This window comes from Osmerus eperlanus, chromosome 8 (genome assembly GCF_963692335.1).
Source record: "Osmerus eperlanus chromosome 8, fOsmEpe2.1, whole genome shotgun sequence".
In the NCBI taxonomy this organism is placed as follows: domain Eukaryota; kingdom Metazoa; phylum Chordata; class Actinopteri; order Osmeriformes; family Osmeridae; genus Osmerus; species Osmerus eperlanus.
In genome coordinates, this window is record NC_085025.1 from 2,728,506 (window position 1) to 2,756,306 (window position 27,801).

General features: G+C 46.4%; 4 protein-coding genes across 9 annotated transcripts in view; 2 read left to right on the forward strand and 2 right to left on the reverse strand.

Annotated features, from left to right (window-relative positions):
- tab2 (TGF-beta activated kinase 1 (MAP3K7) binding protein 2) overlaps positions 1–9,399 on the forward strand; it is a 29,900-nt gene extending 20,501 nt beyond the window's left edge. The window contains exons 2-8 of one of the 6 annotated variants that reach the window (XM_062467886.1): positions 405–598; positions 866–2,525; positions 4,279–4,439; positions 5,449–5,542; positions 6,240–6,335; positions 6,744–6,857; positions 7,154–9,399. In XM_062467886.1, coding sequence (XP_062323870.1) covers positions 497–598; positions 866–2,525; positions 4,279–4,439; positions 5,449–5,542; positions 6,240–6,335; positions 6,744–6,857; positions 7,154–7,293 — 2,367 coding nt within the window. In that variant the 5' untranslated portion in view covers positions 405–496 and the 3' untranslated portion in view covers positions 7,294–9,399. The remainder of the gene's footprint in view (positions 1–404; positions 599–865; positions 2,526–4,278; positions 4,440–5,448; positions 5,543–6,239; positions 6,336–6,743; positions 6,858–7,153) is intronic. The other 5 variants (XM_062467887.1, XM_062467888.1, XM_062467892.1 and 2 more) reach the window with 5 other exon arrangements.
- A 188-nt stretch (positions 9,400–9,587) lies between these two features.
- On the reverse strand, positions 9,588–16,039 carry LOC134025077 (ribonuclease ZC3H12A-like). Its single transcript, XM_062467911.1, has 6 exons — positions 15,893–16,039; positions 13,952–14,489; positions 12,445–12,584; positions 11,721–11,955; positions 11,445–11,551; positions 9,588–10,903 (listed from the first exon to the last, which is right to left on the reverse strand). The coding sequence occupies exons 2-6, from the start codon at positions 14,290–14,292 to the stop codon at positions 9,897–9,899; spliced, it is 1,830 nt and encodes a 609-aa protein (XP_062323895.1). The 5' UTR covers positions 14,293–14,489; positions 15,893–16,039; the 3' UTR covers positions 9,588–9,896.
- Positions 16,040–18,591: 2,552 nt separating this feature from the next.
- ppil4 (peptidylprolyl isomerase (cyclophilin)-like 4) lies at positions 18,592–23,874 on the reverse strand. Its single transcript, XM_062467926.1, has 13 exons — positions 23,679–23,874; positions 23,193–23,260; positions 22,980–23,044; positions 22,718–22,835; positions 22,407–22,549; positions 21,985–22,081; positions 21,527–21,643; positions 21,286–21,410; positions 20,882–20,948; positions 20,075–20,186; positions 19,573–19,669; positions 19,285–19,408; positions 18,592–19,120 (listed from the first exon to the last, which is right to left on the reverse strand). Exons 1-13 carry the CDS (start codon positions 23,746–23,748, stop codon positions 18,917–18,919), a joined length of 1,407 nt encoding a protein of 468 aa, XP_062323910.1. The 5' UTR covers positions 23,749–23,874; the 3' UTR covers positions 18,592–18,916.
- ginm1 (glycoprotein integral membrane 1) lies at positions 23,822–27,798 on the forward strand. The gene is made up of 8 exons (XM_062467946.1): positions 23,822–24,183; positions 24,419–24,490; positions 24,645–24,744; positions 24,859–25,013; positions 25,147–25,309; positions 25,413–25,627; positions 25,716–25,879; positions 26,350–27,798. Exons 1-8 carry the CDS (start codon positions 24,094–24,096, stop codon positions 26,456–26,458), a joined length of 1,068 nt encoding a protein of 355 aa, XP_062323930.1. The 5' UTR covers positions 23,822–24,093; the 3' UTR covers positions 26,459–27,798.
- The last annotated feature ends 3 nt before the right edge of the window (positions 27,799–27,801 follow it).

Here is a 27,801-nt window from a genome sequence, read left to right on the forward strand (position 1 = left end):
CGTAATGAAACAGGCGAACTCAAATGTTGAATGTTTTGAAGACAGCACAGTTAGAACCGGACCCCTATTATTCCTCCCTGCCTCTTCAGCAAGCGATACCTTGTCATTAGCACGCTCTCTCCCAGCGCGCTCTCTCTCCCAGCGCGCGCTCTCTCCCAGCGCGCGCTCTCTCCCAGCGCGCTCTCTCTCCCAGCGCGCTCTCTCTCCCAGCGCGCGCTCTCTCCCAGCACGCGCTCTCTCCCAGCGCGCTCTCTCCCAGCGCGCTCTCTCCCAGCGCGCTCTCTCCCAGCGCGCGCCTCTCTCTCAGCACGAGCCGGCTCTCCTGGTTGCCGGGGGAGACGGAGAGATGGAACTGTGGGGATCAGAGAAGCTAACCTCCTTGGTGTCTCTCTGAATGTTTCCAGACAATGCTGCAGCTGTGTGGCGTGCTGACCCCACGGCCCGCTCAGTGAGCTGACCAGAGCGCCGCCACCCTCCCTGACCTGGCACTACACGAATGGCCCAGGGAAGCCGCCAGATTGACGTTCAGGTTTTGCACGAGCTGCTCCAGAAGTTCCCTGAGGTTCCCGAGGGTGTCGTGTCCCACTGTGTACGGCAGGTGAGTCACAGGTCAGAGACGCTCACACTGTCAGTGTGAGCGTGTCATCAGAGCCGCGTACCTGTTTCAGCCTGTCCAGCTGTGACGGGTCAGTCGATGCCCTGCTCCCATGTGTCAAAAGAACCAACGTGATCTCCCTCTCTCTGTCTCTGTCTCTCTCCCTTCTTTCTCTCCCTTCTTTCTCTCTCTCCCTTTCTCTCTCTCCCGCTCTCTCTCCCTTTCTTTCTCCCTCTCTCTCCCTCTCTCTGTCTCTCCCCCTCTCTCCAGAACAACAACAGTTTGGACGCCTGCTGTGAGTACCTGTCCAAGGTGAGTCCGGGCTTCCTGTACAGCGAAGAGAACCTCCTCATCCCCGACGACCCCAGCTATCCCGGGCTCCGGAATCACATGACCCAGCTGAACCTGGGCCTGCAGTCTCATAATGTGCATGCGGCCCCTGTGAGAGACAACCTGAGGATGAACGGCAGCAGGACTCTGTCCCACAGCCTGAGCGACGGGCCCCTCCAGGGTGGCCAGCCCCCCAGCGGAGACTTCTTCCAGCAGGAGCCTCAGTCGGCCCCCGTTCAGGTGCCCTCCAGCCTCAATGTGTTCGGAGCGATGGAGCACAAGCGCAAGCCCCAGCCCCCGCAGCACCTGGGGCTGTACCAGCTGGGGGGCAAAGGGCAGACCATGGGCCCCCAGCAGACCCCTCGTTTCAACCCCATCACTGTGACCCTGGCGCCCAACATCCAGACGGGCCGGAACACCCCCACCTCTTTGCACATACACGGCGGGCCCCAGTCAGGCCTGGGCAGTCCAGTGGGGAACTCCATCTACATCAGGCCTTACGTCACCCAGCCCGGCAGCACCCGGCAGCACCAGCAGCAGCAGCAGCAGGCCGGCCGGGCCCAGTACAGCCCCACCTCCCAGCCCCTGCAGCAGATCTACCAGATCTCCCACCCTTCCTCTCTGCCCGGCTCTTGGGCAGGCGCCGCCCCCTCCCAGCACCCCTCCTCCTCACAGCACCAGTCCCAGGGCCAGAAAACCTCCCACGTCTACATGCCCATCAGCTCCCCCACCAACCCCCAAGCCCCCTCCATCCTCCAGGCCCCGTCCAGCGGGCAGGCCTCCTCTGGGGTCTCCTCCACGGTCATGCCCACCTCCCTGGCCTCCTTCAGCCAGTACAACATCCAGAACATCTCCACTGGGCCGCGCAAGAACCAGATAGAGATCAAACTAGAGTCTCCTCAGAGGAGCAACTCCACCACCACCACGGCCGTGCTGCGCACCAGCAGCGGCCCCCGCTCCACCTCCTCCTCCTGCCCCTCCTCCTCCTCCGTGGGGGCGGCCAGCGGCTCCACGGCCCCCCTCTCCATCGGGGGCCCTGGGCTGAGCCGCAGCCAGCCCACTGTTTACATCTCCGCCAGCCCCCCCCCTGTAGCTGCTCCTCCCCCCGCCGACGAGGCCGTCATGGCCCCCACAGGCTCCCGCTCGCAGCCCAAGTTTTACATTTCTGCTAACGCCTCCAGCGACGAGGGAGGGGGGAGGAACCCCCCCACCGTCTACATCTCCGCCAACCCCCCCATGCAGGGCCCGCCGGGGGCCAGGAACATAGGGGGCCAGATGAGCATGGGCCCCGCCTACATCCACCATCACCCCCCTAAATCCCGCGCCTCCATGGGCGTGGGGGGGGCGCCTGCCTCCCCGCGGGTGGTGGTCACCCAGCCCAACACCAAGTACACTTTCAAAATCACTGTGTCCCCCAACAAGCCCCCCGCGGTGTCCCCCGGTGTGGTGTCCCCCACCTTCGAGCCCACCAACCTCCTCAGCCTCCCCTCCGACCACCACTTTGTGGAGCCGGAGGCCGAGCCCCTGGCCTCACACAGGGAGCGCCCCAGCGAGGCACGACGCCCCAGCACAGGCTCAGACGACGCAGCGTACACACAAGGTGAGAGCCCCCGGACGCTCTCTGTTGTTGTGCTTCTGAGGGGGTTAGGGGTTAGAGATGAGGGGTTAGAGGTTAGAGGTGAGGGGTTAGAGGTGAGGGGTTAGAGGTGAGGGGTTAGAGGTGAGGGGTTAGAGGTGAGGGGTTAGAGGTGAGGGGTTAGAGGTGAGGGGTTAGAGGTGAGGGGTTAGAGGTTAGAGGTGAGGGGTTAGAGGTGAGGGGTTAGAGGTTAGGGGTTAATGAATGTAAATGTAGAGGGTAGGGGTGAGGGGTTAGAGGGTAGAGATTACATTTACATGTAGTCATTTAGCAGATGCTCTTATCCAGAGCGACTTACAGTAAGTACAGGGACATTCCCCCGAGGCAAGTAGGGTGAAGTGCCTTATCCAAGGACACAACGTCATTTTGCATGGCCGGGAATCGAACTGGCAACCTTCAGATTACTAGCCCGATTCCCTAAACGCTTAGCCACCTGACTCCCCAAGCAGATTAGAGGTGAGGGGTTAGGGTAGAGGTTAAGGGTTGGGGTTAGAGGGTAGGGGTTAGGTGTTATGGGTTTGGTGTTAGGGGTGAGAGGTTAGGGGTGTGGTGTTGGGGGTTTGGGGCTTACCCTAACCCTAGTTTTCTGTCTGTGAGAAGTGATGTACACAGACAGGCCTGGACGCCCTAGCAGGCTCCTCTGTTGTGCTGTGCGACTGGGTAACCAAGCCCACCCAGTAAGATGCATCTGGGTGGATGTTAGTTCTGCTGATGTTTGCTTGGATCATGTCATGTGAAGACGACTTGTGCAAGTGACAGATGAGAGTCAACATCCTATTTCAGAAGAGAATGTGGACACTTAGAACAGCGCTGCCTCACTGAATCATATAGGGTCTTGCCCACCAGAAGTAATTGCTTTTTCCACTCCATCCTGCCAAGGAAGCCATTTTACTATTAAGTATGCTTGAAGCCTGTGTTTTCCAAGTTAGATTTTCATAATATTGACACTTAATGTTTTCTTTTTGGCATTGTGTGTACTGTACACCAGTTCTCATAAAAAAAGCTTTTAAAGTTTTCATGTGATCTAATGGAGAGGGAGGGATAGAGGGGGGGATAGAGGGGAAGGTGAGTGGTGGAGGGGGAGGGGAGGGGGATGGTGCAGGGCGGCGAGAGGGAGAGAGGGGGGAGTGGCTAGGGGCGAGAGGGGGGAGGGGGGGCGGGTAGAGGGGTTAACCCTACGTGTGCAGTGTCACCCTGCCTGAGGCTGCTGCAGGCCTGCAGGGTGAGTCAGGCGCGTCGGAGCGCAGGCTTTTCCTTTTTTGGACTTCTGACTGGATTACGCGTGAGTCAGTGTCTGTGGCCTATCCCCTGGCGCTGCCGTGGCGACCGCGCGGAGCTTCTCCTGCTGCCGCGGCAACAACGCTCTGCTGCTGCTTATCTCCTCCACGCAGGCATTCCTGCGTCACATGACTACCAGGCTGGAGGACACAGCTCTCTGGTTTGGAAGTGTCTGCCGGAGGGGGGAGGGAGGAGAGAGGAGGGGGGGGGGACAGGGAGTGAGGTGGGGGGTTTAGCTGTTGTGTTTGACAGCTTGTTGTCCCGAGGCAGGAGGTTTATATTTCTTGAGGAACAAAGGTTATGCTGTTGTACACAAACAGACCGTTCTTAGACTCCAGGCATTGAGGGATAGTTACTATGAGATTCTACCTCTCCCATTTTCCCACAGTGTCTCTGAGACGTATAATGTGTGTGTGTGTGTGTGCTCCCTCTCTCGCAGCCCTGCTAGTCCACCAGAAGGCTCGTATGGAAAGGCTGTGGCACGAGCTGGAGTTGAAGAAGAAGAAACTGGAGAAGCTAAAAGAGGAAGTGAACGAGATGGAGAACGACCTCACCAGGAGAAGACTAGAACGCTCCAACTCTGTTTCTCAGATCCCCTCTGTAAGTCTCCCTCCCCCCCCCCTCCTCCCCTCTGTAAGTCTCCCTCCCTCCCCCTCCCTCCCCCTCCCTCCGCCTCCTCCCCTCTGTAAGTCCTCCTCCCCCCTCTCTCCTCCCTCCCTCCCTCCTCCCCCCTCCCTCCTCCTCCCCCCTCCCTCCTCCCCCCCCTCCCTCCGCCTCCTCCCCTCTGTAAATCCTCCTCCTCCCTCCCTCCCCCCCTCCTCCTCCCTCCTGCCCCCCTCCCTCCCTCCTCCTCCCCTCTGTAAGTCCTCCTCCCCCCTCTCTCCTCCTCCCTCCTCCTCCCCTCTGTAAGTCCTCCTCCCCCCTCTCTCCTCCTCCCTCCTGCCCCCCTCCCTCCTCCTCCTCCCCTCTGTAAGTCCTCCTCCCCCCTCTCTCCTCCTCCCTCCTGCCCCCCTCCCTCCCTCCTCCTCCCCTCTGTAAGTCCTCCTCCCCCCTCTCTCCTCCTCCCTCCGCCTCCCCTGTGCTGCCAGGATGCAGGAGATGATTATAGGTTGTTTTCAGGACAGGTTAATAACATGTCCTGGCAGATCTCTGACTTGACAAGAACCTCTCTCTCTCTCTATTTTTTTATACTTGTGTCCATATTTGCTGTTGAATGAATCATGATGAATCACCACAAAATAACACACACAAAAAAAAATTCTCCAGGGCTTCCAGTATGTTTGCTTTATTTTCGAGGAAACCGTGTTTCTTAAGTCATGTTTATGTTCACCTCAGAGCCGGATCAAGCTGCTTTGACTGAATGTTGAATCAGCTAATTTGCAGTTACTCAGGAGTTTTAATTGAGAGGAAAACATCTGTGTGTGTGTGTGTGTGTGTGCGTGCGTGCGTGCGTGCGAGAGATCTAGCAGACCTGTAGTTGTCCCAGTGTGAGACTTGTGGCCCAGTGTGCTCCTCGGTGACTCGTACAGGCTTGTGATTCAGACAGCACATCTCAGCCTCCGCATCTGTCACCTGGTGCTTCACATGACCCTGTTTCCTTCTCTGTCAGATTGAGGAAATGCAGCAGTTGCGATGCAAAAACAGGATACTGCAGATCGACATTGACTGCTTAACCAAAGAAATCGATCTCCTTCAAACACGAGGTAGGAAGTTTGGCCCACCTTGGGGGTGTTTGTGCCATGTGGTGTACCGCCGGTGTGTGTACCACCAGCTGTGTGTGAGTGTGTCTGTGTGTGGGTGGTTGGAATGCAAGCACTGGAATTCAGCCTATTGGCAAGGGTTTGTAAATGCTGCATATCTCTTTATTGTACCTTTGCAAGGAGGCGGGGGGGGGGGGGGTGTAGCTGGCCTTTGTCCTCCAGCGACAGGGCTCAGTGTGGTGGTTAGTGGGGGGGTGGGGGTGGTGAGAGAGGGGGGGAGGGCTCAGTAGACCTGCTGTTCCTGGTCACATCCCCTCTGCACGCGCTGTCAAGGTGCTGCCATTGTAATGTTAACTACCAGTTGTTTCCTGAATTGCATCCTGTAGCTGGATGGTAATAAGGGATTTATCGCTCCCCTGGCAGGACCTCGCGGCCCACAGTCTCATTCACCAGCGCAGTAGTTAGCCACTCACAGGTGGCTTAGGTGACACAGCTGCCCCACGTCAAACGTTACGGCCTTGTTTTCACCGTTTTTCCTTTGATTCTTTTCTGTTTAGCAGTGTTCTTTCCTAAGGTGTTAGGATTTAATGATGGGCATCCCACTGACTCGGGGTCAGTCAGCTTCTAGTGGTTCTTAGGATTTTGTCTCAAACTCTGTGGGGGTTAAGAGATTGAAATCCCTGTTTTTCATTGGTTGCAGGACCACACTTCAACCCCAGTCTCATTTATAACTTCTATGACAACATTGGCTTCCTAGGTCCTGTCCCACCCAAACCTAAAGGTACTTTATCTGTTGGTAAGTTTAGAGAAGGCTGTATGATGCCCTCTTGACAACCCTTCTCTGGTTCCAATCACCCTCTCTCTCTCTCTCTCTCTCTCTCTCTCTCTCGATTCTCCGTATGCCTGCCTCTGAAGTTTTATAGTTTGACGTTTGTCATTTAGAAACTTGGATTTGTGTTCGAGGCTCTTTCGATCAAAGTGTTTCATGATCGTGTCCACTCTCATGTAATATGCTCCTTCTGGATTTTCCGTAACGTTCCAGTTGGTTCTGTGTTTCGTATCATCCACTGTGTTTCTTCATCTCTGCTCTGTCTCCTTTGTTTTCCTTCCACCCCTCTCCATCGCTCCCTCCCTCCCTCCATCGCTCTGTCCCTCCCTCCATCGCTCCCTCCCTCCATCGCTCCTTCCTGTGTGGCCTGTTCAGATCCAGAGGGCCAGGGGACTGACAGGAGAGGGTGTAGATTCAATGTCACCTCCAAGCTCACCATGGAGCCCTCCCCCGCCCCTCCCCCCGCCCCTCCCCCTGCTCTCCCTCTGGGTTGGTACCTCTGTCCCTCCTCCTCCACCGCCGGCTCTTCTCTCCTCCGTCTGTCCCCCCTCTGCATGTCTCTGTCCTCCTCATGCTGGGGCCTCCCCCTCTGTCCCTGAACACCTCTCTGAACAGTCAGACGCTCACCTCCTCACTGTTGTTTGTGACGGATGTGATGTGTGTGTTTGGTAGATTACCCTCCTGTGATTGTGTGATGTTGTATCCGTGGATGACAGTGTGTTTGTGTGTGTGTGTGTGTGTGTATCCGTGTGGTGTGGTGACTCCTCTCTGTCTCCCGGCTGCAGACTCGAGCAGTAAGGGTGTAAGGACGGTATCAGGCCAGGAGGAGGACGAGGGGACGCATTGGAACTGCACGGCCTGCACGTTCCTCAACCACCCCGCCCTCAACCGCTGTGAACAGTGTGACTTCCCCCGGCACTTCTGAGCCACACACGCCTCCCTATCTCCCTCCGCCTTCCAGCAGAGCAAAAAAATATATACAATACTAGAAAGGCCTTTTTTTCTTCTAGTTGGATGAAAATGGACAGGGTTAGTTGCTTTTTTTTTCCCCAATGTGGCTTGTTTCTTTCCCCTCCATGGTTTGTTGAATGCTGTCCATCGAAGGCTGGACTGGATAGTGTTTACAGGTGGTTAGTGACTCAGCAGAGACAGCAGACTTGGATGACCATACCTTCTCTTGGAAACTCTGCATGCGTGGGGTCCATCCTCCATCCCCCACCTCCTACACACACACACACACACACACACACACACTTAAAAGGCAACATTACTCAAGGGGAGGCCTCACTGCTTCTATTTACAGTATTATCAGAATGTTGTCCTGTAGGGTCATGGCACAAACACACACACAAAGAAAAACTTGCACACGTCAACAACAAACCAACATGGGTGCCTGCGTACCTTTGCTGATGTATTTTTTTTATTTTTCTTCTTCTTCTGTGGCGGCACAATCAGGCATGGGAACTAGGGAACCGCCACAGCTGCCATCTGAAGGGAAAACGAACAGACTACTTTCAGTTTGGTTGCTGTTTCTACCGGATGATAAGGGGAAGCTAGCCTTGTTACTGCCACCAAAACTTGCCTCTCGCCCTTCCAAGTAGTGCCCCTTTCGAGGCTGCGTCTCTTCGATCTACAGGAAACAAACCCCCCCAAAAAGGAAACTAAATTGCATGCGTGTACAGTACATGAAGGGAAGAGATGCCCTTGAGATTTTCACTGTACATCTTTTTAGAATGTGCCTTAAATGCCTTCTTCTTCCTCACACTATGAATCACTTGTATTTCCTGTAAGTATAGCTTTATAGACTTTATTAGCTTTTGTTTTTGTCTTTTTTTGTGCCTTCAACAAATAAGCACGCTGTCCCTCTTTAAGCTTTTACTTGATTTCTGTGAGATTTGAAGCGTCGCTGTAGCAGAGCAGTACGTCAGTGGAAACGAACGCAGCCCCAAAGCTTCGGCGCCACTGCGTTCTTCACCGCTCTGTAAACGCAGACCTTCTCGTGTACGATCTGCGGATGCAGGAAAGTCGAGAGATGGAGGAATTTCGTGGACGCCAGAGATCTTGGACTGGCAAAAAAAAAAAAAAAAAAAAATGACAAACTGAAAAAAGCAAATGACAAACTGCCATCTTATCTGACAACTGGAATGTAGGTTTAATATTTGGGGACTTTGACACCTTCGTGCCAGAAGAGACTCATGGACGGTTCATCCAAACCAATTACATCTAAACAGAAGCATGTAAGATGGAATTGTATCCTATTATATTGTAAGGTGTTCCTCCCTGTACAGTTTGGTGAAAGGCAACTGTTTCCTGATGGCTTTCAGAATATGCGTAGTTGCTATGCAGTATAAATTGGGTTTTCATGTGTGTACCAAAGATCAGGATGAATATGTTTTAATGTTTTAAGTATTCCTGTTTCCAATCAAGAAATATTTATGTAGGGATATGTGACTTGTATTCTCCCTCACAGAATTGTTGAGGAACTCCACAAAACAATACAGTACAAAAATGACAGTGGTTATTTCAAACATTATAAAAACAACTGTCCTCTTTGTACAATCTTACTCTTATTGGGTTTCATTTGTCTTGTGAAGCTTCTGCTTGATGAGGATGGTTTCAAAGTTTACTATTTTAATTACTTTACCCTAATTGTGGAATCGTTTTTCACATGCGATATGCTGCCTCACATTACTGCCTTAGGTGTTTGTATTGATAATCTGTGCGTTCACAAATCAAGATGCCATTTTCAAAACCAAAACAGATTATCGTTGGAGAAAAAGCGATCAATTTAAGAAATCGTAGTCTAAAATCAGTAGTTGTCTCTTAAGCACTTATGCGATACTATTTCTCGTAAACCAAAGACAAACCAAAGAAAGCTTGATCTGCAGCTCTGTGTGAAGTTGGTTCATACATGTTTTATTAATTAAAAAATAATAAATTGGATATCTAAAGTGTTTTTGATTTTAGCTGGGAAAACTGTCTTTGTAACAGATAAGTTATTTGTAAAAATAAAAAAAAATCTATTCTGAAATTCTCTTCCTCTTCGATCGTTATCTGGAATCGACTCGCATTTCGTTTCCTTTGGAGGCCCTATTCCTCTTCTCTCCAGTAAATGGCGCTAAAGACGCACAAAGTTGGTGACAATAACTAAGTGGTGAGTGAAGAAAGCTTTTTCTTTAATCCTCTAAAGTATGATACAAAAAACACAATAGACAATAATAAAAATAAGTACTTTTATTTAACGTATTACAAAATCATGAAACATTCAGGAAAGTATCATTAGGTATATCAAGTACAGGCAACTAGCCCTTCAATTCTTTAGTATAGCTTTCCTCATTTTGAGGCTACATAGAAAAACAGCACTTGCTGTTTTGATAATCTCCAGGCATCTCCAGGCCAATGCTAGGTGCAAAATAAAATAGCATCCGTAAAGAGTAGTGCAAATACAGATGAGGCTGCTACATTTTCAAGCTTCCTCCTGAGGCATGTTTTAATGCTACGGAAGAATGAAATCAGGAGACTGCTACCTCAGAAGGAACAGTGGCTGGTTCTGAAGCTGTGGATGAGAGGGACCAGCTTGTCCATGTCCAAGATGTGTGGGTACCGGCTCATCACCTGCTCCACCATGCTCTGAGGGAACAGGGTACTCAGCTGGATGCTTACATTCCTTCTGTCCTCACCCGAGAAGCAGTCTTCCCTAAGCCCTGCCCCCACGTCAGAGGGGCTCTGGCCCCAGGGGTAGTCTGGAAGGCTGTGGCTGTGCCGGGGTGAGTAGTAGCCCAAGAGGGCGTTCTCATCTCTGGGGAACGGGCCTGGGTAGGAGCCCCTCCCTGCAGAGGGCAGGGATGGGGCCCGGAGGTGTGTCTGCTGGCCGTAGACGACGTGGTTGCATGCTGGGAGCTTACAGGAGCGAGGCCAGTCACAGCCACACTGAGGCACCCTGCCGGGGGTGTGGTAGCCCCCCGAGGAGAGGTGCCCCTGTGTCCCGAAGCTGTAGTAGCAGTCTTCGCTGCCCTGGCTGCAACCCGCCACCCCGCTGCTGTAGGCGTAGGACACACCCTTGGGGTAGCTCCTGGAAGAGTCCTGGATATAGAGCCTGGACAAGGAGCTGTCCATGGACCCGAAGGCCTCGTCTGTGTCCGGGCTGGGGCAGAGGCGGGGGCTGGGGCAGAGGCGGGGGCTGGGGCAGAGGCGGAGGCTGGGCGGATGCAGCAGACCAGGGCTTCCTGAGTCTCTCTGCTGGGTGAACAGTTCACAAGAGGAGGACCTGTGGGAATGGTCCTCTGTTCTAATTGGAGGCGGGGTGGAGGGATATCTGTACTGCTGAGTGGCGCGGTCGGGCTTGTGATACGGGGCTGTGTACATGAGTGTCTCCTGACCGCTCCCCTGACTCCCAGCTGGGAGGACATACGGCTGCTCTCTCTCTGCTGCAGGCTTGCTCTTCGCTCGCAGCTCATCTGCCACGGACAGCTGTGATTGGTTGGAACGCTCTGGGTGGTAGAATTTGCACTTCACTCCGTAAGTACACTTCTTTCCTGGAAGAAACAAATAAGAGATAGGCTTTCAAAGCGCAGCCAACAGATGTAATCCTCTATCCCTTAAAGAGACTGTCAACAAGGAAGTTGTGAGTGTCTGAGTGCACTGTAAGCCTCTCCCCTTCTGTCTGCAGAACTGTAAACACACTTAGCTAGACAAACAAATTAGATCTAGTCTCTTGCCTACTTTTGTTTCCTAGGTACACAGTGCAGGGCTGAGGGTCATCTGTACTCGATTTACAGGACTAATCCCAGGCCTGACGTTTGCTCTAAGGATGTATTTGCCAGAGGATTGATGAAAAGGTATCTTTTGTTTGTAAGCAGCGCACTGCAGCCTTGGAGACGAGCCACTCGCTCAGTGCCAACTGACTGACAGGCAGCCAGGAGAAATCCAGGAGAAATCAGGAGAAATCACTACCCACACTGCTAATCACATCCCACTTAGCATGTTCACGTTGGATGTGTTACAAATAACTCCCTCTAGTGAATGGAAAAGGGTCTGACAGGACAACAGGACAGAGGGGCTTTCTTCTGTACCTACCATATGGGCAATGCTGCTGTTTGTTCTCCAGGGTCCAGGGCTTCTTCCTTAGAAAGTTGTCAATCGTTGGTCCATTTCTTCCCAGCGGATCGTCTGGTGGCATGAACCTTAAATGTAAAATTGTTATTAATTGTTTGAGGGTTTTTTTCTCATCATTGTTCGGTTATTTTTAGGGTACAAACAGAAGTCATATATGCTCCCTATAGTTTCACCCAAAAGTGATTACTGCCTGCCAACGCGGTCTGTTTCAGTTTCATTCTCAGCTTTCGGTCTTACTTGTCATTGGCAAAGGAGTACATGAGCAGCCTCTCCTCGATGAACTTCTTCCACTGGGGCTTCTCGATCTGCAGGTCACGGTAGTTGTCGTTGGACACGATGATGCCGTCAGAGTCGTAGGCCAGTTTGATGATGTAGCGATCGTCGTAGCACACCACCCGCTTCCCGTTAACGCAGCGAGACGGGGTAAACACCAGGATCTTCCTTTTCTCCAACTCATGCAGGATGTGCTGATCTGAAGATTTTAAGATTTGGATTTGTCAACATATGAATCATCAAGATGAGACCAACGCTGATAAGCACGTTAGCGGTTCTTAACCCTTGTGTTATCTTCGGGTCATTCTGACCCATCAGTCATTGTGACCCACCGTCGTATTGCGACAGATTTACCGCATACAAAGACAAAGTGAAGCATTTTCTTTTAACCGTTGGGCTGTCTCAGACCCCCCACATTGCAAAGGTTAAAAGAAAATTATTTTAATTTGTTTTTGTATTGGGTAAAATTGGGTAAACACAACGATGGTTCGTTATGAACCTTTGGGTCATGTGACCCGAAGGCAGCACGAGGGTTAATAGATCTAGTGGTGTGTTTGCATTCCAGAGTTAAACATCCGAAGTTACTTTCTGCGATGTAAAATACCTCTGTACTGGCCTATTCTTAGTATTGAACAGCAGCTACACAGTGCCACCTCGCCCTGGTCAGGTGTTAAAGCAGGAATCTCACCTGTGATGGGGGCCTCAGGGCGTGGTTGCTCCTTCCTCCAAAGAGGCACGAACACAGTGATGTCACGGATACCCCTCTCCCAGAACCACCCCACAGCCAGCTGCAGCCCGCGACACGAAAACACCTTCTTGTTGCCATGGCTGCGGAAAGGGGACAACAGCACAACATTAGCTTCCCTTTTCTGTTTGACAAGGACGTCTCTTCGACCCTTTTCAGGAAGCTGTGAGTCAATAATTCCATATCATGTGAACGCAGAACCGTGCCAAAAGGAACATGGCCTGAAGTTATTTAAGAAACTTCAAAGTAACAAATATATATTTCTAGAAAATCGTGAAACTGGAAAAGCAGGAAGTAAAAGGGTAACAGCACTCCTCAGTTCTTATGTAGAACTGTAGCTATGTACTCTATGCTTGCAAGTTACTATTATTAAACATCAACTGAAGATATCAATCTGAAATTTTGGACAATATCACAGCTACAACTTCCTGTGTGATAGTATCTTCCCTGATCCGGGTAAGGTTTCAGAGATGTCAGATGAGACAATGTGGAATCCTAAAGCCATTTGAAGGCACTATGAACTCTTGGATGAGTGTCTTGCTACAACAGCTTCCCTCCCCACGTAACATGATCATGTGGAGGGGCCTCACATGTTCATAGACGGTGTTTGTGGCTGAAGGCAGCAGTATGGAACATTGGGCTTTCCCTTCTGTACTCTAACAGGAAGTGGCAGGTTGCTTTGCATATAACAGGCTACCGGAGACGAGACCTTGTGACATCCAAAACCACTAGGGAGGGGTCTGATACCTGACAAACCAGAGAAGCACTACCATGGTATTATGCAAGCACAAAGAATATTATAAAGAAATGTCTTTGTATTAAAAAGAGCTTTGAGCTTTTCCAGTTTTTTTTTTTTTTTTTTTTTTTTTTTTACTCAATTCCTGAGTGTACTCAGTGAGTATTCCACTGATGAATTATTAGCTGTTATTTCACACTACTATTACTGGGACTGGATTTTCAGTTTTCAGAAGTGCTAGGCCACCTGCCTGCCACCACAGATTCCTCTTTGTGTTTCACAGACACACAGAAACACCACTCTCACTTCCTACTCACTTCATGAGGAAGTGGGGGGAATATAATCTGTGAAATGGAACTGAAGTTGATATGGGAGTGTGACACACACACACAACTGTAAGTACCTGCAGAGTCCTGTACACCGAACAAAAACATTGTGACACTCAAACATCAGACATGATTCAGTTTCTTAACCTTTGTGACCCCCCCACGTGTTGCGACAACTTTACCTCATACAAAAATAAAGTGAAGCATTTTCTTTTAACCGTCGGGCTGTCTAACACCCACCACAGCGCGAATGTTAAAATAAAATGCTTTTTATTTGTTTTTGTATTGGGTAAAGTTGTCGCAGCACAACGAAGGGTCATTGTGACCCGAAGGCAGCATAAGGGTTAATCTTTTACAGGGATCAATCTACAAAGTTCCTGGAGCCTACCTTATGGCCACATTGCTCCCATCGATGACCACCGGTCTAAAGCCGCCAGTGGAGTCTCTTTCTGCTGAGTTTCTGAGCTGGAGGGGTGGTGGGCTGGGGCTGGTGCTGGCCTGTGGTGGACTACATCCTCTGGGGATCAACTGAGGGCTGTTGTGGGCAGGCCGGCTGGGTGTGGAGCTTGTGGTGTCTGTGGAGCTGCTGGTCTGGCAGGTCTTGATCAGTTCCTCCAGGATGTCGTTGGTCTGGGCTTCGTGGTGGAGGCTCTCCAACACCCGCAGGATGTCCCTGTGGGAGTAGCCCAGCTTGAGGAAGCGCTCCACTCTGCCATGCTGGTGGTCCATGCTGACACAGGGCTCTCTGATGCCTGTGTGTGTGTGTGTCTGCGTTGGGGAGCTGTTCCTCCTCCCTGCTTCTCTCTCTCTCAGGACTGTCTGCTGGGGTGATCCTTCACGTTGCTTACTGTATCTTGTCACTCCACATCAACGGTGTCGGTTTTGGAAACACGGGGGGTGGAGGAAGAGACCGGCATTCTCTGGGACTGTAAACACAGGAAGGCTGAGGTGAAGTGGGGATTTTTAGACACTGAATGTGGTTCGACACACAATGCTAAAAGCAGCTCTCCTCGCCACAACCTCATGGTAGCACACGCATGCACACACATGCTTGCGTCATGCTGGTCGAGAAACCCCCCCCCCCCATGGATCAATAAAAGGCCCTCATTTCATGTTGTCAGGGTTACTTGAGGGAAGTCAGTTTCATAACAAACACACTGTAAATGTTCCTCAAATGAGCAGATCGTAAACGGATTCTCCCTCACCTCAATTCAAATGTGTGCCTCTGTACAACAGTCTGGAAAAACCCCAGGAGTTCTTATACAAATACAGGTATTTCATGCTAAGAACTGGGAGTGGAACACGCATTTTACTTTCTTTGTAGAAACATGCACTGACAATGGTGCTCTATTCTGAGAATGGAATGCAGTTATTCATGTCTAACTATAGTTTGAAACACTGATCTATATATAACAGTCAATAGATTATTTTAATTTAATTTTAGTCATTTAGCAGACGCTCTTATCCAGAGCGACTTACAGTAGGTACAGGGACATTTCCCCCAAGGCAAGTAGGGTGAAGTGCCTTGCCCAAGGACACAACGTCATTTTGCACGGCCGGGAATCGAACTGGCAACCTTCAGATTACTAGCCCTATTCCCTAACTGCTCAGCCACCTGACTCCCATACATTCGACATACATCACAGATTTGTAGTTATGTGTTTCTTACAAGTTCCATTACACATTCAGTATAGCAGTATGTATTTTTCTGAACATGTAGTTTTATTATCTTTAAAATCCCATATCTCTCATCCATTTTGTTTGCTCAAGCTTTCCACCCAATACTACTTAACTATCAAAAGATTTTCAAAGATGTGAAAAATAAGCTGTTTGAGGAATACATGCTTCAAAAGAATCAAATGTCAATATCTGACTTCACACGTGGAACAACAGCAGGCTCGGCATAATTCTGCCACAGGTCACTGGCTCTGAGAAAAGGCAGTCATTAATTATTCTTCAAAATGTACTTTAGCTAACATCACACTCCAGAGATAACACAAGATTTATGTGCAGCATGGATCTCCCAGTCTTGCAAAACTACAAGCTACACCAAACCACATCCTTCCCAGCTTAACATCTTCAACGCAAAGATAGAATCTGTGTAGACTCAGAGATCCACTCTAATCTTGAAGTCAGGGAAAAAGTCAGTTAGCGCTTCCTAGCTGGTCCCACACCAGTACGGCTCCATACCCACCCAAACTTTACTGCTGGAGCAGTATCGCTTCTGCTTCAAACAAACATGTCTGAACTAGACGTACACTGGCCAGTGTGAAGCAAAGTACAGTATTCTTGGTGGCGTGGTCAATGATCTGCCTTTGTTTGTACTTACATTCTTACGTTCAGTGAGTAGTGGACTGGATCCTCGGCTTGCCCGGGAGAGAGCCTCTGTGCTTGCTGTATGAGCCTCACCCTGACTGAGCGTGTGTGTGTGTGTGCTCATTCTAGTCATAGGAGGAAGTTGTCTGAGGGCTGGCTCAGAGCCGGTCGGCAAGGAAGCAAGTCTTTATTTAATCATTCCACTTCCTCATCCCAGAACCAGCACAGCCTTCAGGGGGTGTCTGAGGGTTTACGATCCCACACAATGAGCTGTTCTTCTTAGTTTGAGATTACCGAAAACATGAGGTGTTCCCCTCAACTGGTTCTGTGTAGTCACCGAGGTCTCTCTTCTTCTGTGGTTTTACAGTAACAGACCATCAAGAGGACTACATGTTGATTCAAAAAAAGATTTCATTCATAAGTAATTGTCGAATTAAGTGGCTAAGTAATGAAGCACTGTATTTGTATGGATTCTTTCCCCCCTTAATATAATTCCATGTTGGTAGGATATGCTGGCAGGAGCTAAATAGGAAGAATACTATCAGACAAGTATTTGTCAAAACATCATGCTTGCTTGCACTGGAACTTTGGAATCACTCACGAATGTTACACACAACTAAACCAACCTGAAACGGTCAAAAAACAGCTTCAGGCAACTGTTAACCTTCTCAAACTCAAAATGTGAAGCAAACTTGTGCTCATACAGATTTATTTTACAAATGAGTATTATTGTCTAACAAACTACAGGAAAGGAGTATTTCAGCATAAATGTTGCTGTATATATAGGTATTCAGGAGCAACTGTTTTAATATATATAAATTTAATGCTAAAATGCCGATACATATTCTCAAGAGGATTTTAGATATCTTCAGTTAGCACGTTAACTTAACAGGAAGTTGTCCTATCACTACAGTTTAGACTTTGTCTACATTAGACTTTGTACTCTGGTTTTTATTCATTTTATTTTATCATCACCATCCTCATCATGTACTTGGGTCATCCATGTAGGAAATAAAAGTAAATCCATAAACAATCCAATGCTTCAATTAGTCAGTCTTACATTTAAAGAGTATTCCTATAAAAAAATAGCTACCTTGTCATTTTAGTTCCTGTAATGAAATGTGTATTTTTTACCACACCTAAGCAGAATGAAAGCTACGTTCTGTAATGATATAACACCACAACAGATTCCTGGATGATTTGCGTAACACAAGCCTCTGTAGATAACACACAAAGCAAGCACAATGAGGATTCCTATAAGGGAATATTGTTAGGACAACTAGGAAGAAAACCACCTGGATGAGGGAACTCGCTCCACCATTCCCTCACTCATATCACACCCCAAACTCGAGATTGTTGCCTGATGGTACAATGATAACCCGCAAATGACACAGAGAAGATTCCTGGAAACTGTATTTCTCTAGAACACGTGTTCTCATTTTTCATCCTTGAGGTTAGTTAGGTTGGATTTGTTAACGGTTTTTGAGAAGACAGTGAGTGTTGGCAGCACATACACCTGCAGTGAACCGTTTTCAAAGACTTTTTGGACATGTTTAAACCTGTTAGTAGAACAGTGGAGACAAAATAACTGAGTTATGATTGGGTAAGGAACTTTTTACTATCCTGTTTCTCCTGTTTTCCTCATGTTAAATAAAGGGATTTACTGTCTGTGCAAATGCTCTTGATAAAACAAAAAAACAAATGGAAAAGCAAAGCTACTGAAGTATATCGTGGACAACAAAATACATTTACATAATTATAATACAGAGAAGGTGCTGTCAGATCATGTGGAGGTGTCATGTGTTGGGGATGTCAAAGATAGATCTGTGGGAGTAAAGTAACAACTGTTTCCATTTGGGTAGTTCTCTTCTTTTTTTGTACACCTTCAACCACATTGTCTTCTGGCTTCCCCTCTTGTGATTCCACCCCAAACTCAGTTCTAAGTCAAAAACACATGAAAGAAGAAAAAAAAAAAACACGTAACATTATAAGACCTTTCCAAAGCAAAATGATTTGAAATGTCAATGGAACAAATACAACATTTGATTCTGGGAACTCTGTGGTGAGCTGTAGGTATGGACCCTCAGCTTGCACTAGAACAGTCTAGAAGACTTGAAAGAGGAGGTACAATAGGAAAAAAAACAATGCAGTCAATACTGAAAACATTAGGACAACTGTAAGTTACAGCTGTATCAAATAAAGTTGACTACATTATACATTTGAACTAATAACACAGAACCACAGCCATTACATATGCACAGAGAAATTAAAGACATACTAACAGATGCTAGAAACCAACAATTATGGTTGAGCTACATATTAATATATTATCCAATTATTGAGCTTTATATGAACGTTTGATGTTTTTTTAAATCATTTTATTTTGTGAGCGACTTCTAGGTAAGTCACATGACTTGTGATGAGAGAGAGGAGGGGGTGATGCAGGGAGTTCCCTCACCACTAAAGGAAATCAGAACTCACAGTTTCCATGTACATATTTATTCAGTGTACAAAAGTCATATGAAACTACAGTCAAAGGTCAAACCCAAACAAACATGGAATATTATTCATGGGTTGTAAGGTGAGAGGGAAGGTATAAGTGAAACTGCATGTCTTTGACATTTTGACTGACAGGTCGTCACATGACATGAGGGAGAGGTTCATCTCCAGTTTGTTATCAGAATCTATTAAGTCACCTAGGAATCCAGCATCTCAGGTTGAAAAGCAATTATCATTCCATATTTTACGATTAACATACGTCAATGAACTTCAGAGGGATAGTCAAATCCATCCACTAAAATATTTCATAGTATGCATGTATGTAGACTGATTAGGAATGTGTGTTTGAGACATCTTGATTGTAAGGGTTCTACCTAAGGTATCCAGCCATTCGAGTAGCAGAATACTTGTCAAAAGAGTCGACTGAAACGGCAGTTTCCAATAAAGACCTGTTCTATTGTATCTACGTTTCTGTGTCTGTGGGATAAAGAGTTAGGCTTGTGTGCCGTTAATGAGTCCTCATGGTCCTTTGCACCCCTCAGTGGTGCTGGATCTTCTCCTTGTCTTTAGATTTCTTAGGAGAGCGGCTGTGGCTGTTGTCCCAGCGGCTGTGGCCTTTGTCCCTGTCCTGGCGGTGCTTGTCCCGGGGCCTGCTGTGCTTGTGGTGTCCCTCCCACTCCCTGTCCCTGGACCTTGAGCGCTGACGTCCAGCTGTCCTCTCCCGCCTGCTCTCCTCACCGTCCTGGAGGTTTTGGCGGGGGGACAAGTTGGAGAGAGTGAATTACAGGAGTCACGATTACTAATCACTCATAGGTCAATCACACCTTTGTTGTGAAAGGACTATCAAGACAGGCTCACAGGGCACACCTGTTGCTCACCCATATAAAAAACAAACAGTCATCTAACCTTGGATTTCTTTAATTTCCTGCTGTCCTCATCACAGGGATGCTTGAGTTCTTTGTTCTTTTTGTCCGTGTGCAAATGGCTTGGCCCCTGTTCCTCCTCCTCTAACAGCAAATCATATCTTGAGCTTTTGGGAATGTTAGGGAGAACTCAAGGAAGTGGAGTGTAAACTTCCTGATAGATGTGCCAAAACAAAGTTTCTGAAATGACTGGGTGTTCCAGGGCATTCCTGTTAATAAGGAAGTCAACATAGAATAATGTTCACATAAAGTTGTAAAAGTACAAGGATACTCTTGTTTAGGTTTGGCTTTGTCCTTCAGAGCCAACTTGGATCGGCTATCGACATCTTTTTCATAGGCCTTGAAGTCATCTTTAGTATATTTTCCACCTACAAAACCAGAAAATAAAGTTCTTACCAGTTATGTTCTGTGCACAGACAAGATACACGCAGACAACACCCTAACAGGATACAGCATGTGTTTGTATGTCTATATATATTCTATGTATTACAATACATACTGTATTGTACAATAGTTGAGAAAATGAAAATCTGTCATCAGGCAAAGGTTAAATACTTTTTACACTTTTTGGGGTTACTATATAATTCCAAATATAATTTTCTTGTTTTGATCTCTTTACTATTACTCTAAAATATAGAAAAAGGAGAAATAAAGATATCTTTGAATATCTTATATACACACAGATCTATGTATGTATCTATGTACTGCTTCCCAGTGTGTTGTTTTCTCATCTTATCTACAGATGATTGATATTGTGAGTCAGTATTATTTACCTTTGCCTTTCCATTTGATCTTGGAGACAGACTGGCTGAAGTCTACATGTATGCGCCGATCGTCTATGAGGACATTGTCCATCTTGAAGTAGGCTTTCTCGCAGTCTTCCTCCTGAAGACAGGGAAAAGTATCACAAAGTTCAATTTTTGTCAGCCAATCAGTGATATGTTTTCCATTTGAAAAGGCATTGAATACTTAATATTTACATTTAAACACCACCGAATTCATAGCATAAAAATATTGTACTTCAAAAACCATATCTGAAATTCATATTTATAGCTCTTTAAATTTGAAATATGAATTTATTTCAATATAAAAATAAATAAAAATCTGATCCAAAAAGTCAAGGTTCGGAAATTCAGGTTGCTCAAATTCGAACGGTAAAATTTAAATCCAATACCAAATTTTAAAATTATGTTTATGTTAGTATCGTATTTGTCTGTTCGTCTGGCGATTGCCGATTACCTAACTAAATAGGTTTAATTTTTCACTCAAAACTAGAAGTCTAGCGCCCTCTATCATAATTCAACTACAGCTTTGGAAATTAAGAGACCACTGCACCTTTTTCTTTCCTTTTAAAAAGAGTTGAGAAGGCCATTTGAGTAAGGAACAGAAGGATCAAATTTAAGAGGCCATTGCAAATTCTACCCTTCTGTTCCTCACTCAAAATTGTCCTTCTCAACTTTTTTTAAAAAGGAAAGAAAAAGGTGCAGTGGTCTCTAAATTTTCTCCAGAGCTGCATATTACCGACTATGAGAACAGACAGGGTGTTGAGGCATCTGAGCATTAGAAAAGCTGTTACAAACCTTCTCAAACTCAATAAAGGCATAGCACAAGGACTCTCCTGATCTCCAGTCTCTGATGATCTCACAGCTGCACCAAAAGCAAAATAAATAAATAATAATTACATTTACACTGAGTTATTTGGGGCAACATTCTGGAATCTAGATCTAGAAAGTTACTGCACTGTCGAGTTTTGGAGGTCTGCATGATGATCTGCATGATGATCTGAGGGAGTCAGGTGGCTGAGCGGTTAGGGAATCGGGCTAGTAATTAGAAGGTTGCCGGTTCGATTCCCCGCCAGACCAAATGACGTTGTATCCTTGGGCAAGGCACTTCACCCTACTTGCCTTGGGGGAATGTCCCTGCACTTACTGTAAGTCGCTCTGGATAAGAGCGTCTGCTACATGACTAAAAGTGAATGTCTTACCTTTTGATGAGGCCAAAGCGGGAGAAGATGATCTCCAGGTCTTCGTCTGTGGTGACAGGGTTCAGCTTGCACACAAACAGCACATTCTCTGGAGGTTTCACATCCGCATCAGGGAGATCACCCACCTTGAAATCAACCACACAAACCACTACCTTTTAATATCCACTAGGAAGCAGTCTCGTAGATTTAGAAAACATCTCTCTATGACACTGCGGTAGGATCAGTCCCCGGTCTCCCTCACCATCTCCAGCAGGATGGCCTGGGTCTTAGCCTCCTTCTCCTTCAGTAGTTCATCCAGCTCCTCTGCCTCTTTCCCCTCCATATCGTTGATGTCTTCGTCCGCACCTATTCGTCCGCTCTGCAAACAGAGGGCGGCAAAGTCAGGCTACGGGCTTGGAAGAGACATCGGCGGAAATCCCAGGAGGGGACAGGGAGGCACGACCCCCCCCATTCTGGGAAAAATATGATTTGTCCCCCCCAATAAATCACTATAAACATAACTATGTAATTTCAATAATATTAGTAATACGCAATGAAAGTGCTTTGCTGATTATGGACACAATGGAAGTGCTATGTGTAACAGCAGTAATTTTGGTGTCGCCCTCAGGAATTTCTATTGAGAAAATGTCATATAACCGCTCAGCCATCTGACCCCCCCTTTATAGCAGCTACAAAACACACGACGGTGCGGTCACTCACGTCCAGCTGCTCCTTAGTCGGCTCCGGGGAGCGGTCAGGTACCGGAAGGTCAGGAGGGTCGTCGAAAGGGTCTTCCAGAATCACAGTGTGATTTATCCTGAAATGACGAAAGCTTGAATTAGAACAACTCTGGGAATTTGTAATTTTATCACCGCGTCACAGTTTAACCCTTGTGTTATCTTCGGGTCATTGTGACCCCCCCACATGTTGCAACAACTTTACCTCATACAAAAATAAAGTGAAGCCTTTTCTTTTAACCGTCGGGTTGTCTCACACCCCCCACAGTGCGAAGGTTAAAAGAAAATGCTTTTTATTTGTTTTTGTATTGGGTAAAGTTGTCGCAGCACAACGATGGGTCGTTGTGAACCGAAGGCAGCACAAGGGTTAAATAGTTCCAACAAGGTGACACCTACACTGCTCACCTGATGTCTTGAAAAGGGATGAAGTCTTTGTCCACAAAGGTCTCGTTGATCTTGGCTAAGACATCCATCCCCTCTGACACCTCCCCAAAGACGGTGTGAACTCCATCCAGGTAGTCCAGGTTCTCTCCTGTTGTGATGAGGAACTGAGGAGCCACATGTGAGCATTATATGACAACAGTTAAGACGTGTCTTACATATTTTTGTGACGTGACCAAATCACACAGGTCTCTGAAGGTATTTTCTACAGTCAGGGTAGATAACTGCAAAGGAAACTGGTTTGTGGTGTCATAGTTTGATTCTGTGAAACCAACCTGGGAGCCATGCTGGTCACTTCCATTGTTTACCATGGAAACGATTCCCTTCTTTCTGTGTTTGATGCGTGGTACTTTCTCCACATCAAAGAAGCGTGCCTGGTCCCCATAGAGCTTGCTGATGACAGCAAAAACACGTATTCCGGATCAATTCCACAATCTTCAATACAGCTAAAATTGATCATCACCAAAGCGAGGAAAAAAATCGAGAGGCTTTTGTCACGCGCCCAAATAAGCAGAATGATTGATGTACGTTTCCGACCTGAAGACTGACTCGCCACCACGACCAGTTCCCGTCGGGTCCCCAGTCTGCACAATGAAGTCTCTCTAAAAGGAACAGCCAAGCAAGTTTAAGATGATCTTCAGATGTCCATAATCACGCTCTCTTCAGGAAATCAGTTTAAGATGACTGAATATTATGCTTATTGAAACAAAGAGGTAAACGTGTTTTCTACGGAGATATAAAATACATTACCTGAACATTGTGGATGAGGCAGTAGTTGTAGAATTTTATTTTGCATAATTTAAGGAAGTTTAGGGTAGCTGGAAGAGAATGAGAGTGTGCAGAAAGTGATGACCATGGTGAACATTAACTGTTAGCCAAGGAATAAATAGTTAGATGAGTTATATAGTAATGCCAAGATATATTCATTGGCTAATCACAACCCTACAGCACCCAGATTGGAAAGCTGTTTGAGTGGATGTGCAGATGCTGTCTGGTTTCGTTTCGGTAGCCTGGTGATTTTACCCAGCACAAGAGTAGCATTTATCAGCGAATTCAATGTTGTAGCTAGCTAAAAAGCTAAATGTTTAGCTATAGCTAGCTAAAAAGTTAAATAACGTCCATGATCTTTGATTTAGTAGTCTACAGTAGCTTGCTAAATTAAACGCATCTGAATAAGGGTGCGTCTTTCTGCATGCAATATTTTGCTGAGATTATAAGTGATATACATATTCTTACTCTTAGGTCGTTCTTCTGTAAATAAATCAATAACAATATCTCCTAACGTTGTTTCAAGAAGAACAGCCATGCTTCCGTCGCCACAATCAAAAGGGGTAGAGCTAACTACGCATGCGTTTTTCAATCGAAGCCTTAACTAGTGTGGGTTTTCTGATATTGCCCAACCTTCACGCTGGAACACCAGTATTATCCCTCTCGTTCCTAAAACACGATAGAAAGAAATCGCCGACAGTTTTAAAGTCTGTACCTTTTAACGAACTACAAGTTTTAGTGAGTTTTAGCTGAGTAATCGACATAATTATTTCGAACGTCGCACCGTGTGAGGACCCGGGCATACAAAATCAAAGACACTTTTTTTCAAGGCTAGCTAGAAGATCACCGAAAGCGCACCGAAGACAGCCATCCAGCCAACAAGATGGCGATAACACGAACATCAAATTGTGCTATCTTTTTATTATGTATTTTGGTAATATTCGTTGATTCAGCTCCTCGACAGTTGAACACGGTAATTGTAATTATTTCGCTAGTGTTCGCTAGTTTATCTCACTTTACCGGCAATGATGGCTATGAGGTATCTGTTTTGCTTGCTAGCTTAGGCTAGCAACATTACACTGAATCGACGAGTAACGTTAGCTACGTCAACAACATCAACACAACACACTGCATAGCTAGCTGGCCTAACTTATGTAAATGCTAACGAGTATGTAATTGAAACATTTCATTCTATTTTGTCATTCAAGGAAAACATTCTAATCAATGTGACGACAGGAACCCTAGATGACACTCAAGTGCAGGAGTCAAACAATTTGCAGGTAAGTTTAAGCCAGCACTGCGGTCTGAGTGTAATAGATTTCATCCAGATCCTACTAATAATATATTATTTATTGGAATTATATCGATATTGTACCTCACGACAAGCAGCCGTGGCCAACCTATGTATTTCTAAACCTCAATCCACATTTTTAGATCAATCTGAATATTTCAGTGGATGAAGAACAGGTACTCATTAATGACATACCAGTGGAGTTGTCCGGAGTGACGCGTATGAACTGCCAGGCACTGCTCTGTGAGTTGGGGAGATGTATTGTCTTGTATAGTTTTAAACGACGTTGCGTTCCCTGACTACAAAAGCACACTGTTTAATGAAACACTCAACATCCTGTTCTCCTTGTTATTGCAGTGGATACCACAAATGGAACCAGTGAATTTGAATCAGGTGATTTAGTCTCTACTGTCACCCGGGTGATGGTGAGCCAGAACCGCTTGTGGAGTGATTCTGAGGAAGTGGTGGCTCTGCAGGTGTTCAGTGAGGTCATCGAGATGGAAGGAAGAAAGGTGAGCTAGGCTTTCGAACGTGCCATTACTTATCACTGCACTCTGTGCTGACAGTTTGGAAAAATCGTTTTTTATCTCTGTTACCCTTAAATTAATTTGTATTTGATCATTTTACTTCTTCTTTGCCGTTTAGGTCCAACAGCCAGACATGTGTGAGGTGAAGATACTGATGAGCCCAAATTTCCAGAAACTTGCTCAGTACACCAACACCTACCCAATTGGACACAGTGAGATCTTTAGGATCCCGAGAGAGAACGATGTGGTCATCACAGATCCAACCAATCCCAACAAAGACGGTAAACGTCCAATAAACAACAGCGTTGCTTTAACATTTGAATCAAACTCCGCCCCCCTCCCCCCAAGTCAGTTTCTAAACAATGCTGTGTTCCATTCTCCCAGCTGAGGGTCAGTTGGTCTTCCAGACCACCAGTCACTATCCCATGAAGCAGGCCGAGACCACGCAGGAGGAGATAGCTGCCCCGGGGAAGCTTCCAGAGACTCCCCTGCGCATGGACCCAGACCTGCTGTATGAGGACGGAGAAGAGGATCTGGGACACCAGGCTGATCAACAGATCACAGAGAAACCCATCAAGGAATCCATGTCCTCCTACAGCGTAAGAAATCCCCAAGCGAAAAGCCATTGTGCCTACGTCCTTCTTTAGTTGTACAAATGCGTGTTATTGACGTCCTCCTTCCTCGCAGGCCATGTGCAGGTGGGTGGAGCAGGTTAGGGAGCGGCTGAGACACTTCTGGTCCGAGTCCCTGCCTCTCTTTTTCCTGGTCATGTGGGTGGTGGTGATCGGTGTCGTCGGGTCCGCAGTCATCGTCAAGATCCTGGATATGCTCTTCCCGACATGTGAACACAAGTACGTCACAGAATACCTCCCAGAGTCGCTCTCGTGCTTTTTAGTGGCTGATGCAATCCAACCATTGGGATTTTTGTCTTATTCAGCTCCCTTATACTGTCATGCCTTCTAGAAAGTGTTATTGTTAACTCAAAGCATTAGTTATGTGTATCCTTATTGCATTATTATTATTTTTATGTAATACTTTACTTTATTATTTATTGTTAATCCAAACCATTCGATTTACTTAATTACTTGATTATCCCTATTGTATCATTCATTTTCTATGTATTAGTTAGCTTTAGTACTTATTGATTATTATAAATGTTGTTTAGTTTAGAGGAGGCCTCGTATAAGCTTCCCACGTTTCTTCCCTCCTCCTGCACCTGTTTTACCCATTGTTTTTGTATTATTTTTTTATATATAATAGTTATAAAAAAAAAGTGCTTTGAGTCAAGACCTATATTGACCAATTCCTGTTTTTCTCCCAGGGGTAGATTCCACTTGAATCCTGCCACCTTGATGCCAGATGATGAGAAACACACCCTGCTAGAGAACATCGAAGTCCAGGCTGAAGCGGAGGGGGAAAAGAAACCCTGATTGATCAGGAGGAAACATTACGGAGGCATTATTTTGTCAGAGAAAACACAATCTCTTCCAACTTTGTAGCACTTCCACACATTAATTCACTTTACGTTTCCCCATAAATCATCTGTCTTTTGGCAACGTTAATCTGAAAGGTTACTGCTGAAGAACACGGACCTACTGTATGCTGTTACTGTTCATATTATGATTGTGTTACCTCACAGTGCCTCAGTAACAATTTATGATGTGTCATACTAATCTAAGCTTTTGGACTGTTTATTTCATTCTGATTGCTGAGATATCTCTGACTGCAAGCAATCTTTAATCATAAGAGAACATCTTAGCATTAGGTTAAATTGTAACTTTTCTGTTGTCATTACGCTTGCACTAAAAGATGTTCAATATTAACTAATGGATATTCAGCTATGAAATGTGTTTATTGTAAAATGTCAGAATTGAGTTGAATGTTCTTGCATTTTGCCTGAATTCAAATTGGCTGCACAGTTAAAATGGGCCAATTTCAATTCATATGAGAAAGCACTTATTTTGTGTTGCTTAGTTTCTTGGCATGAACTTTATGTTGTAAAGACACAGGAGAGGAAATGTTCCAGAGTTTTGTATAGTGAGACATGGAATGTACAGTATGGGCATGGAACACTTGTATAGTGAGACATGGAATGTACAGTATGGGCATGGAACACAACTTCCTGAAACTTGCACATCACATATATTCTTCAACTTTGTCCAACCTGAATTGGCCTGTATTGCTTTAAATGCCTGTTTGTGTGTGTATGTTTTAAGTTAAAATAGGTGTATGGAGATTGTTACCATGTGTTATTTGAAATGTTATTTAGTGAAATGGGATGCACATTTGTATCCCCCCCCCCCCAAAAAGAAAAGCTTTATGCAACTGTTGACTTTTCTTTTGATCTCAGTCTTTCCAGTCTAAATGGCTGTTAAGGTGCACTGGCTAGTTTGCCTCAAAGAAGGCTTGGCATGAGCAACATACATGTCATTTCCCAGGCAAGACTTTACGATGACCTACGCATGACTTTGAATGGGGTTGTGTATGGGGTACACATGTTTATGTATCATTAGAATCCTCAGTGTATGTCCAGGTAGCAAACACAGTTTGCATGATGACCTAAACTGGTCACTTCCTGTTATAGTCTGGGTAACTGGAAAAAGTAGAACTATGAAATCAATGTAATCAAAGGAAATGTTTCAACGATTCCTCACAATCTCGGTCTTGTGGATGCCGTTCTGAAGCATGGCTTGTGTACACGATCTCTCACTGAAGGCAAACTGTACATTTAATTCCTAAATCCAGCTCAATAAAAAATGTTTATAGCGCATTG